Raw genomic sequence first — 12,757 nt, forward strand, 5'->3', positions numbered from 1 at the left:
ACACTATAATGAAAAGTACTTTACCTCTATGGTCAGTTTATTAACTTGAAGTCTCTGATCAGCCAAATGTAGCTGACTTGTTAATTTTTCATCGGTTTGTTTAACATTTTTAATGGAAGTCACCATTGTCTTTTTTTTCCTCTGTACAACAGCTACCTACTTTCTGCAGCGGCTTAATTTTTTCCTGCAATAGAGTAACAGAGTTGCCTGGTTTCTGGACAGTGATATTTCTCCCTTTTGCTCTGCTCACTGAACATAAAATGGCATATTACTAAATGAACAAAATCATCATAAGTAACATGATTTATGATTTTTTTTTTTGGCCCTTCAAAACACTTCCTGAAATCTCAAAAATATTTCTTAGTAAGTATACTGGTAAATTAACAACTGACCTATAGAAACATAAAGCATATGAAACAGTCAACCTATAAACACTCCATGTTGTGCTTTTCCTTAAGTGGCAACAATCAACAAGGACTTGGAAGTTATACGTGTCTTGAATTTCTGATCAAGATTATCAAAAATAGAGGCTTCAGTGTCTTGTTAACAGGCTGGGGGTTTTTTAAGGTCTAAACCAAAACACACTTAATTTTTTTCATTGGCTATGTTGGCTACAAGGGGCAAACATGAACAAAAGGTAATGAAAAACCTCATATCAGTCAGTGGATTCACTAGGTGGGACTTAGTAAAAACTTACTTGAACTATGTGAAAAGATGCTGTTTGATAGTCATTTTTTTCATGAGAATTTCACCTTAAAATAACGAGCTAAATATCTGAAAACACACAAATTCAAACAAGCAAATCTTGCAACAGACTGTCAGTGGGTTTGTGTATTAATTTACTAGGTATTAAATGCTCAGTGTATATTTAAACACTTTTGATCAGGAACTCTGCAATCTTTCTCCAGTTTTTTTAACTTTTCAGATTTCAATTTCTAGGTCATATCATGCAACATATTCCTGGGAATATTAATATCTTAAATAGCTGTTAATCAAATTTAAAAGAGTGAAGACCAACACATTTTCTACCAACTGCACTGAACAAATTGCTGACATTGCAGGATAACTTAGTCATAAATTCTAGATAAGTACAATCACCACACAACTTGAAAGACCAAGAACTGAGCTCTCAGCAGATGACAAGCAAACAATCCACATCTGTAGCAAAAAGACTGAGATCTCCACTCTAAGCCATAGCTCTAATAAATGTATGAGTTGTAAGAGAGTTACAGTAACTCTGCTGATACCGCACAGGGTATTGTATATTCCTACCAGGTGGAGAAAAAATGACCAACTCCTTGTATCATAAATGGTCTCATCTCCAACCCCTTGCACAGCTCAGGACTTCAGAAATATCTTTAGCCTCTCTTTGTATGAGAATACCCACCAGTAGGGTACTTAAATACTTTGGATGGATTAAAGAATTCTGTTAAACTGGTGTTCCCAACTGCTAAGGCTAATGCCATTTGTGCAATACTTTCTTTCACACTCATAAACCATGTTTTCAAATCCTTTTCCTGCAATAGGGGAGTTCTACTGAAGCATATTTAACTGCTTAGTGCTCTCCAGACACTTCCTGAGTCTGCTTCAGTTCCACCAGTCAGTTACAAATGTCTATCAGAATGCATCTATCTTCTCCACTAGGAACAGACAGTAAATGAAATACAGGCCCTACAGAAATTGTAGTGGCTGTGCTATACTACCAATGAAGAGAGGACTGTGTCCTGGGTTCCCTGCCTTGTATGTCCTCACTCAGGAGTAGAAGGAAATTAACAGCAGTAGCACACTTCTGTCAGATCTGCATAGATTAATGGATAAGAATTTTCCTTTTTTTTCAGTTTATTTCACCAAAAGTATTGATGAAGTAATACCATCAAGAATATGTAACAAGAACAGAGAGTCTGCATTTGGACTAAAATTTTGGAAACTAAGGAAACAATCTTTTTTCAAACTCTGTTATATCACCATTCAAAATACTGAATTTCAAACTAGTTATCTAAAAGCAGCAAGTTGTTCAGTGTTTCAGTATTCTGTTTCTTGAACTAAGAAATAATAATATCTGGTTATGTTTAAAATTCCATTAAGTGATTTATTTGGACAAACATAGGAGGGAAAATCTATTAGGCACTGTTAAAAAGTCCAAGAATGAGTCATCTGTTACAGATTGTATAGAGCCTCTTAAGACCTGGGGCACAACCAGCTGGCCCTCTTCTGTGAGAAAACAGCATATAGATGTTAGCAATGAGACAAGCAGTTCAAATCCCAGACAATCCATGTAAATATGCTAAGAAGAGGCTAAAAGCAAGCTTTTCTCAAGACAGAATCTTCTGGACATAGAGAGAGTCAAAAGATGGAGAAACTCATCCAGTGCACAACAAATAAACTGAGAGACATTTATGCTGGATTAGTCAGCACACAATTTGGCTAGAAGGGAGGGAGAGAGGGGCGTTGCTATCTCCCTGTTACGGGTTAGGGCAGCCTGCTCTGTATGGTGCTTCTGACTGAGAGAAAGTTCAATGGGATGCCTGTGGCATTCTTTGGACTGTGAAACAGCACCACTAGCTTGTACAGCAACTTTACATTTTCAAATTCATCTTTCACATTTCTGTCCAAACAGTTTTATAGGTATATTTGGTCTGTATGGCCAGATTTTGGTAGTGGGGGAGCTAGAGGGGTGGCTTCTGCCAGAAGCTTCTTCCATGTCTAGCGGAGTCATTGCCAGTCAGTTCAAAGACAGACCCACCATGGGCCAATTAGAAATGATAGTATCTCTATGAAAACATAATTAAGAAGGAAAAAAGTCATTGCAGATGTAATTGTGGCCAGAGAAGAGCAGAGAGAGAATATGTGAGAGGAACAGCTCTGCAAACACAAGGTCAGTGCAGCAGAAGGGACAGGAGCTGAGATTCCCCTGCAGCCCATGGTGCAGACCATGTTGAAGCAGCTGCAGCCCATGGAGGATCACAGGGATGCAGAGATCCACCTATAGCCTGTGGAGGAGACCCACAGCTGAGCAGGGGGTGCCTGAGAGGAGGCTGGGACCCCGTGGGAGGCCTGTGCTGGAGCAGGCTCCTGGCAGGGACCTGGGGAGAGAGGAGCCCACACCAGAGCAGATTTCCTGGGAGGAATTGTGATCCATGGGGGACCCAGGCTGGAGCAGCCTGTTCTTGAAGGACTGCACCCTGTAGAAGAGTGACCCACATTGCAGCAGTTTGTGGAGGACTTACCCATGGGATGGACTCACATTGGAGAAGTTCATGGAGAACATCTCCCATGAGACACCCCACACTGGAGCAGGGGAAGGAGTCCCCTTCCTGAGCAGTGGGAGAAACAACATGTGATGAACTGACCATAACCCCCATGCCCTGTCTCCATGCGCTGCTGGGGGGAAGGAGGTAGAGCTGGCAAAGAGGGAGGAGTGGGAATAAAGTGTTTTTAAGGTCTTATTTTATTTCTCATTATCCTCCTCTGATTTTATTAGTAAAAAATTTAATTTATATGTCTAATTCAAGTTTGGCAGTATTTGATGACTGATCTCTTTCTATCCCTATCTGAGCCCACAAACCATTTGTTATATATTTTTTTCCCCTGTCCAGCTATGGAGACAGGTGAACAAGAGGTTTTGGTGGATGCCTGTCATCTAAACAGTGTGAATCCATGATAGCAGACTTACTGTTCAGAAAATATTCTAAAATAAAATTCCACCCACTGAATATCTGGAAACAGGCTTACACTTCTATATTGAGAGTCAAATTAACTAAAAGCAGACAGCAGTGCTAATATTAAACTCCAAAACTCCACCCATGAGAACAGAACAATATATACCTTTTTATAATATTGCTCATTTTGGACTTCTAAATTAAGCACATTTGCAGGGCTTTTTTTCTTCTTGTTTACTTCTGTCTGGCAGTGGATCAGTGTTTTGCACTGTCTTCCTAATCACTGTTTCCAAACTTTCAGAAGTTGCTATTTCAGAGTCACGAAAGCAGCACACGTAGGAAAACAAAATACAAACAAAACCAAAAAACCAACCAAACCAAAAAACTTCAAACAACAACAACAACAACAAAAACAAAAACAACAACCCCCCCTCCTAAAAATATCAAAACCAAAATCAATCTAAATATTAAACACTCCAGAGTTAATGCATAAGCACAAAGAAATAAACTTTACAAATACAATAAAGTAAAAATCTATCTCTGAAATTATTTTATCAAGTTCTACTCTGTCAATGCAATCTCACTTTACAATGCAGAGGCCTGAGACTTCAGCTGCTTCTTAAGACAACTTTTGTGACAATTCATAGAAGTGAAATAAATGAAAAAATACTTGATTGTACTTCTAGAATGTGAATGGCTCATAAACTACTAAATTTCTACTTTCCTTCATTTTCACATTTACAATACAACATGTAAATGCACAATCCTTAATAACATTTTGTTTGACTTTATTTATAATGTTGACTGAGACAAACTCAGAAATCACACTTCAGTGAAAGCTCTATTCAGCACCCCTTTTGAATGCTCTTAAATTCTGTAAACTTGTTAATCCTTTCACTTAGATTCCTACCAGGCAGAGAAACTGGACCTGAAACTTTAAATCTTCTTGCAATTTTTCCTTAGAATTACACTCAATGTGCTCATAATTTCCAGTTTTTCACTGCCTTACCCCACATTGTCATTTGCTTTCTTATATTAAGGGAAGTCTACTTTGAAGTCTTGGATATATCCTCTTCTATAACATCAGGGGCTATATATCATCATTTGTGTGAGCGGATTTGTGAAGGACTCCCTAAACAGAAGGCTAGTTTGATTTGTTACTTTTTAAACCAAGGTATTTAAAACAGCGTAACTGAGCTCAAATGAAGTTACATCACCATAAAAAAATCCATGGTTTAGAGATGCAGTTTACTTAACCAGAGAAAAGGCCTCAAACTGACGAGAAGAGTTAACACATAAACATGTTTATACTTTTTAAAACCTGTCCTGACACATTGGTATGTCTCACTGATTGATGAGAACAAAATCAATGCATTGGTTTAAAAGGGCTGCTGTACAGCCACAGAGACATTTCTAACTACATACACATTTTCCTCACCTGCTTTAAGGAATGTTCTATTTAGAAAATTGAAGGCTTGCATTTAAAACCTCAGAGCCAGCTACTAGAAATAAAGAATCGTATAAATAAGCAGAAGAGGAAACTAAGATACTTCCCTAAGTTGTTGAAACTTCAACAATATTCACTGTTCTATGACAAGAATTCTCTAACCCAACATTTGTACAATTATTAAAAGCAGTATTTACAGCTAGCCACAAGTGAAGCTATGTAAACACTTTTCATTTCAAACTATAAGTGGAACGACAATGTGCTTGCTCAATGTTTTTTTTAAAGACAACAACATAGCAAATTAAATACTCACTAATTACAACATGTATACATGTTTCCACATGTGCAAACATGTATGTTTCTTATTAAAATCAGAACTGCAATATTTTATTATACATAAAAAAACCCCAAGTTTTACATTAATGACAACAACTGACTAAGTACATGGTTCCTAATTTGTTTTCTCCCTCTAGATACTGTGTTCAGGATCCCCCTATTTTGCATGGGGAGAAGTAGTAGAAAGGCCTAATTTGCCACTATTGATTTGCTCCATATGACACTTAGAGCCAGTATAAAGCCTATGAAGAAAATTCTATTTTCTTTACTCTTTTCCCATGCTTCCTGTATCTTGGAATATATAAGACATACAGGCTTGAGAAATTTCTTTGCTTGTTTCTTAGAACAATGTCCTGAAAGACAAGGAGTGATAACCATTTACCTAGTGGCTAACTGCTGCCTCCTCAAGTATATGGGGACATAATAAGAAGAAGCAAAAATTCTCATTGTTTATATGACATTTGCCAGTGGAATTTTCTGAGAGCCTTTTGATTCATGACTGGGATTGTATGTGGTAACCATCACCTTTAAAGATTTTTAACCATCATTCAATTAAAGTTAGTACAATGACTGCATAAAACATACAGGAAATAATTAGTGTGGATGGTTCTTAATTTAAAGGATGTTAAACAGCTTGTAGACATCTGCTAGCAAGCTGAAATGGGTCATTCAAAATTTATCTAACTAAATTAAGGGGAAAAAATGTTTCTCCTCCCGGGTCGGCATGTCACAAGATAACTAAACCGACTTACTAGGCTTGCCTGGGAATCCTTAGCTGTCAGTGGTGAATATGCAAAAGGCCAGCAAATTAAATCAACCTGCCAAACTGTCAATTTCAAGCCTCATGACTGCATGAAAATAGCATCACTGGAAGAAATCAAGCATTGCCTTCTTTTGGGTTTCCTGGCACCTATTCAAATAGTCATGCAGTTGTGGCTAATTTCGCATGCAAATTTCAGTCAATAAGCTCCGAACAAGACCTCCCAAGATATTTCAAAGGATCTGACAGTATTTTTTTTGAATACCAAATCAACAGTAGTTGAAATTCAATCTCCATTTGCTAGTGCTTTACATATGCACAGTGTCCCCTCTACAGGGCTAAGTTAATGAGAGCCGTACCTGCTTTCACTCACATCCTCCCAGCCGTCCTTACTGAAGTTCTCAAACACATTACTCATAACCTTGATGGACTGTTTGAGAAAAGCTCCATGATGTCCCAAAGAGCTCTTTTTCTTGGCTGTTTTTAATTTAACCTTGGTGCCTGTTATCTTGCAATTACATTACCCAGAGATTGCCACTGCTTTGGCTTTATCCAGCAAACACTTCTGCTCCTGCACTTGACTCAGCAAATCTTCACTTTCATTTCTCAACCTGTTAGCTTCTGTCACTTGCCTCTTCAAAGAGGCAGCTTCTTTTTCCTTCTCATCAATCATGAATTGAAGTTCTGCTTTTTCTTTTTTTACCTCACAAATCCTCTTAAGTAGTGTTTCCAGCTCTCCTTTTCTTGTGTCTGCATCTTTCTTTTGCACTTTTAAAGATTCTTTCAAATACACTTTCTAATTCAGTAAGTCTTTATTTACTTCTGTTTCTTTAATTCCTCTTCAATAGCTTCGATTCTTCTTTCTAGTTGTTGTACCTAAAAGAGGCAATTTTAGCATTTACAATATTTCAGCCTGTCTTGAAAAACTCCAAACTATGTTTTCAGATATATTTATTATGTGACAATAATGTCACATGAAGAGCAAGGACAAAAGCTATCTGTAGTCCTTAATTTTAAAATAACTTTACGTAGTGCAGATTAAAACATTTTAGCTGCAATTATACAGCTGTTGAACAAAGGGCAGATGGTAAAAGAACTTAAAATTCCAGGCAAAATGACACAGAAGTTTAAGTATACCATGCTAATGAATCTTCCTTATGCATCTTGAGCTCATTACTGATTTTGTTATACATACTAATTGAATTTAAAAAAACATTTTCAGAAAGAATACTACTCTGAAATGTAGACAATTTTGCACTATCTATCTGAAGCAACAAGTTCTTTCAAGTGTTGTAAATACAGAAATAAAATATTAATGTGATCTTTCAAAAAACCCTGAACAAATCCTAGCAAGAGATATCAGAAACTCAGCACCTAAAAATATGGAAGCCAGTGTATGTTTTCTATTCACAGAGATGAAAAATCTATCTTGTTCCAATAAAGAGACTAATTTGCCAAGTTCCTCACAAAAATTTTCTGGAAAACATCATTATACCTAATTTTGCTTCTGAAGTCCTTTGAGGTTTATGGATATTGAAGTCCATTCACAATAAACTGACTCTCTGTGATGTTCTTGAATATCCATATAAAGGACAATTCCAGAAATAAGGGGCAATTTAATTTTGGCAGATACAAATCTGATTATTTAGTCTATGAGACATCCCCAGAAACTTGAAAAGGGCATCAGAGCAAGTTTTGTGCTCAGTAATGACTTCAATACTTGGAGAAATATTTTTGGATGGTTTTGTGCAAGCTCAATCCCCACTCTTTCACTAAGGAATATGTCAGGGGTTCTAGGTTTCTCTGTACATTGTTAGGGAAGACTGTTTTTTCTAGGAGCTACACGAGCATATGTATGGCTAACTTGAACTCCCAACCTTATAAAATACTGGCCAGTTCCCACACTTTGTAGCAATACAAAATGTCAAAACTATCTTTGACACTGAAAATATTGAAACCCTATTATTTCTGTAAGTTTTTACTTTTAGTTTTTTACAACAACATTTTGCCAACACTTAAATTATTTTAAAATTTATTAAATGTTGCACAAAGTGGGTACTACAGATATGATTCAGCGAAATGACAGCTCTTGATGTACAGGGCAAATTATAACAAGAGCTGCTCAAACTTCATACATATTTGTGAATTGGATACTGAACACATGAGTTTGATAGGAAATCTTTAATATGAAGAGACAACACATTATGGCTACATAAAGTTAATGGGTGAAAGTAGAAATAAAAGGGATTTTTTTTCAAACGCTGTAGTGAAACAAAGGGTTATAATTAAAATCATTGCTTGCACATTCCACCCCTATGTCAATGTGTTATACCAATACCTTTCTTCAATCATCTTCCTAAACTGTGATTCTGTTACTGTTTTCTCAGTTCTTTAAAGGAACCTTTTGCACTCAGTAGCACTTAAAGTCATGTATGACAGCTGGAAGGAAATAAACAATAAATAGCTTCTACACCTATCCCTAAGGTACCATCATAACTCTGTATATCCATAGAGATAAAAATTATGTAGTACCTGGCAAACAAAATTATAGTTCTGAAATATAGATGATAAGCAAGCATAAACTGTGACATTTCAGATGGTAGCATTCATATTATTTCAATTACTCACTCTACCTTAAGATAAATGAATGTGAGCACTTCCTATTCTGTGTGTTATTATTTTAACATGATGTTTGTCATTCAGTAATAACGAGATGACAGCCTTCATTGCCTGACCATATGGCAAGTGTTACAAGTATATGCAATCACATCATCTGCTGTAAATTACCATACTTCCTACAAGTTAATTCACAGATAAAAAATAAATAGACATACCTGAACTGACATTCAACGTTATAGATTTGTGTTTATTCAATTTAAGCATACTTTTAAAGATTTATAAGTAATTAAACAAATAGTTTTGTAAAATGACAAACAAAAGGCATGATACTGTTTGAAGGATGCCTTTTCTTTGCAAGCAAACAAAACATATGGTAAAATACAAGTGAGCCCTCTTAAGTGAACACCTGTTAACATACTAAACTACTTGTGTATATTACAAATATCAATACAAATACCAACTAGTTAAGAACATCCCATCACTGTATGAGGCAAAGCCTGTAGAATGTTAAGCAATAAAGATAAAATACATACCATTATTTGTTAAGCTAGAGAACACTACATGCATATAGTACTATCCTGTAGAAAGTGATAGACCCACACATGTAGAAAATATTTGTACATGAAACATTGTGCTAAAATTTAAATACAACAAACAGTGAATTTATCATTATTATGCATCAATTCCATTCTGTAGAGGAGCTCTATGGATATTAACACCTGATATCATCTCAAGTTAAATACCCAGCAAAGGTATTAAGGTTTCTGAAGTTAAGGGGTAAAACGATACTTACAATTTAGATAATCTGTTAGCTTTTAGCATTACACCCCTAAACACTTTTTTAATTTTTTCTGACTCTACCCATGTTTATCTTACATAACATTCACAGCTACTTCCCTAGATTTAATTTCTGAGCAAAATTCCTTAAAGCCACATTTTTAAATTTTGAAGGAAAATGATGGCTTAAATTCGTGAGTACTGACACTTAAGTATACATACATACATACATATATATATGTATATATATATATATATGATTCTTTTATAAAATTCAGATCTGTTTGTTGGGGTTGGTATCTTACATTCTGTAGCATCTCATGAGAAACTTCTCTCATATATCTCTTTGGAGTATTACCCTTGACCCCATTATCTTCACTAAGTTAAAAAAGTGGCTCTATCAGAAAATAAATAACACATCTCTATAATATAATAAATAAAATACATTATGACACCTAGTATTTCACTAAAACAATCCATAGACATTTTAAGGAAATGCATTCTTTACTTCTATAATCATTTGTAATGTGGTCTATTTTCTTGGCAAGATTTTTGGTCAGTTTCTAAAGTGACCTCTCTTCAAAGTGTTCTGTCACATAATTATTAATCTCTGTAGCATCACAGTATGTTTTTTTCAGAGTACAATCTTTTCAAAGGCACAATAGATCTGGGGGTTAAAGACACTGTACTTTCATTCCAATTTTTATTCTTTTACAGACTATTCCCTCTATGCCTTAAAAGCAGAATTCATTGCTGTTTTATCTACACAGTCACTATCAGTTCTGTTCTTTAGGTCTTGTCCCCTGCTAGGAGGATCAGAGTGATTGGTGAACAAAGCAAACAGTAACTGAATTAGGATGGATGAAAAGTTTAAACCTTGGTTTTTGTTAAGTTAAAGATCATGTACTTCACTAGATAAATCACACAAATCATTCGACTGAAATACTGTGAAATCATAACAATTAGAAATTGATACAGCTCATACCAGCTGAATCAAATCTAAGCATCACAGCTATACACTTTAGATACTAAAAATCAGACTTATTCATTGAAAAAAACATTTAAAAGTTCCAATACATATGGTCATTCAGAAATCAAGAGTTTAGCATTCACAAGTTGCCCACTGCTCATAGAAATGAGCAATTACACACATCAGAAGGATTTCATCTTAGCATATGAAATATTGCATTAAAGAACAAATAAATCCCAATACTCTAAAAGCATCACAATATTAGTATTTCTTTTTTGGTCCTTCTTTCCCCCAAATGAACTTAAAGAATTAATCTTAAGGGATAAATATCTGTGCTACATGGTGGAGGTCTGCTTTAGAAGCAACATTTTAAACTACAAGCAGACACTGCAGGTCACTTAAAAACTTTTGATTTATAAACAAAGCAAGTGTAGAAGAAAACAGTGTTACTCTCTGTAGATTCACAATCCTCTTGATATAAACAGTGACTAACAAGTTTGTTAGAGTGAATTAGACCTTTCTTTTGTCTTTGGAACATGTCATGGCCAATTAATACTTCTGTATTCATGAAATAAATGGAACACTATTCTAAAGATAATAAAAGCTGAAAAAGGTAAAACTATGCATCTGGGGAATATGTACCTTTACCTTGATATTAATATGTTAGTTCCCATGTTACTTCAGACTACAGTCCCCCAGCACAGTGGTACTGCATACATTTAGAACATTCTTTAAGTAACACACAAAGATAATACGAACATGCTTTTCATCTTTTTCTAAATATTCACTCATTTGAATGCCTGTTGTAGCTTTTATATCAGCATTTATCGTACTCCACTGAAAAGAAAAATTATTTCCCATAGTCAAAGAAACTGATCAAAGCACACAAGGTGTTATGTTTATTATGTGGACGTATTAAAATGCAATTTAAAACTCTATAAATAGACATATTATATGCAGATACTAAAGAATACTATCTGCATATAATAGATATGTAAAGAATACTTTTCTATCCCTTTTGGGATAGAAAAGACTATACATGTTCAGTATTACCAAAGGAGACCCAAGTAACATAAACTGAAGTGTAGCCAAAGGTCACTGAAACTTAACCCTTTCTATTGAGCAGAAAATATATGGCCCATTCAAGCCCCTGTTCCCCTCCTCCCTTCTAATTGTTATGCAATTGTTCATAGGAATTGGTTAGCGAGGCAGTGAAACAGCATCACCTGTAACTGTCTGTCTAGGATAGCAGAAAGATACATCATATCAGTCTACTCAGCAAGACATGCTCTACTTGTCATACTTCTACATATAAAAATAACATCTTCTCCCTCAAGGAAAAGACCCACAAGTCATAAAGCCAACTATCTTCAGTCATCAAATTACCATGGTCTTCCATAAGCACAGTTACATCCCACTGGGAAAACATAGTTAACTGTCAGCCTTAGAACGTAAAATTTAATTCCTTATTAATAGTCATCAAATCTGATGATGAGTTAGTTCAACACCACTGCCAAAACGGTACTTGAACTGTGAAACTATAGTACACTATAGTATTTGCAGAACACCTGCTTACACAAAGAAAAAAACACCCTTAAAAAAAAAAAAAAGACACAATAAAGCACTGTCCTAGTCACTTAAAAAGAAACCTATACAAACCATCAAAGGAATGACATTTTTTTGTGCAGTACATGCCAGGTGAAGGATTTCCCTAACAAAAAAGGCTCCAGGGTGCACAAAGCCACTGTGTTACTGACTCCAGTGGTAGGCACTCATGCTCCTGATAGAAAGAAACTTCTGGTGAGAAACACCAGGGTGAAGGCCAGAAGGGAATGCCCCATGCCTATATACTGAGGACACAGTATATTCAGGAGTCTCAGAATGAAAGAGGTCTTCAAACTGCCTCCTTGGAGAAACAGCAGGCCAACAGTTTACTGCTTCTAAAGAAGGCATTTGCTCTTTTTCTGAATAGGATTTGATGGATCTACTCTCCTGCTTTTGGAGGAAATGGCACACCTACCTACCAACATATTCTTTACCTTCATAAACAAATAAGGGCACAAATAGCATGAACAGTGAATTTGGATTTGACGACTACCAGTAATAACTGGGCATCAGAATAAGAATGGAAAGAAATTGGGAATGGCAGGAACAGAGTTTCCTTTTCCCTTGACCACTTCATCTTTGAC

General features: G+C 35.7%; 1 protein-coding gene across 1 annotated transcript in view; it reads right to left on the reverse strand.

The window, feature by feature from the left end:
• The window catches only part of CNTLN (centlein), a 199,414-nt gene that overhangs the window by 85,991 nt on the left and 100,666 nt on the right, over nucleotides 1–12,757 (reverse strand). The window contains 6 exon segments of the mRNA XM_058824396.1: nucleotides 25–156; nucleotides 158–249; nucleotides 3,868–3,981; nucleotides 6,563–7,021; nucleotides 7,024–7,078; nucleotides 9,904–9,995. Coding sequence (XP_058680379.1) covers nucleotides 25–156; nucleotides 158–249; nucleotides 3,868–3,981; nucleotides 6,563–7,021; nucleotides 7,024–7,078; nucleotides 9,904–9,995 — 944 coding nt within the window.

This window comes from Ammospiza caudacuta, chromosome Z (assembly GCF_027887145.1).
Source record: "Ammospiza caudacuta isolate bAmmCau1 chromosome Z, bAmmCau1.pri, whole genome shotgun sequence".
In the NCBI taxonomy this organism is placed as follows: Eukaryota; Metazoa; Chordata; class Aves; order Passeriformes; family Passerellidae; genus Ammospiza; species Ammospiza caudacuta.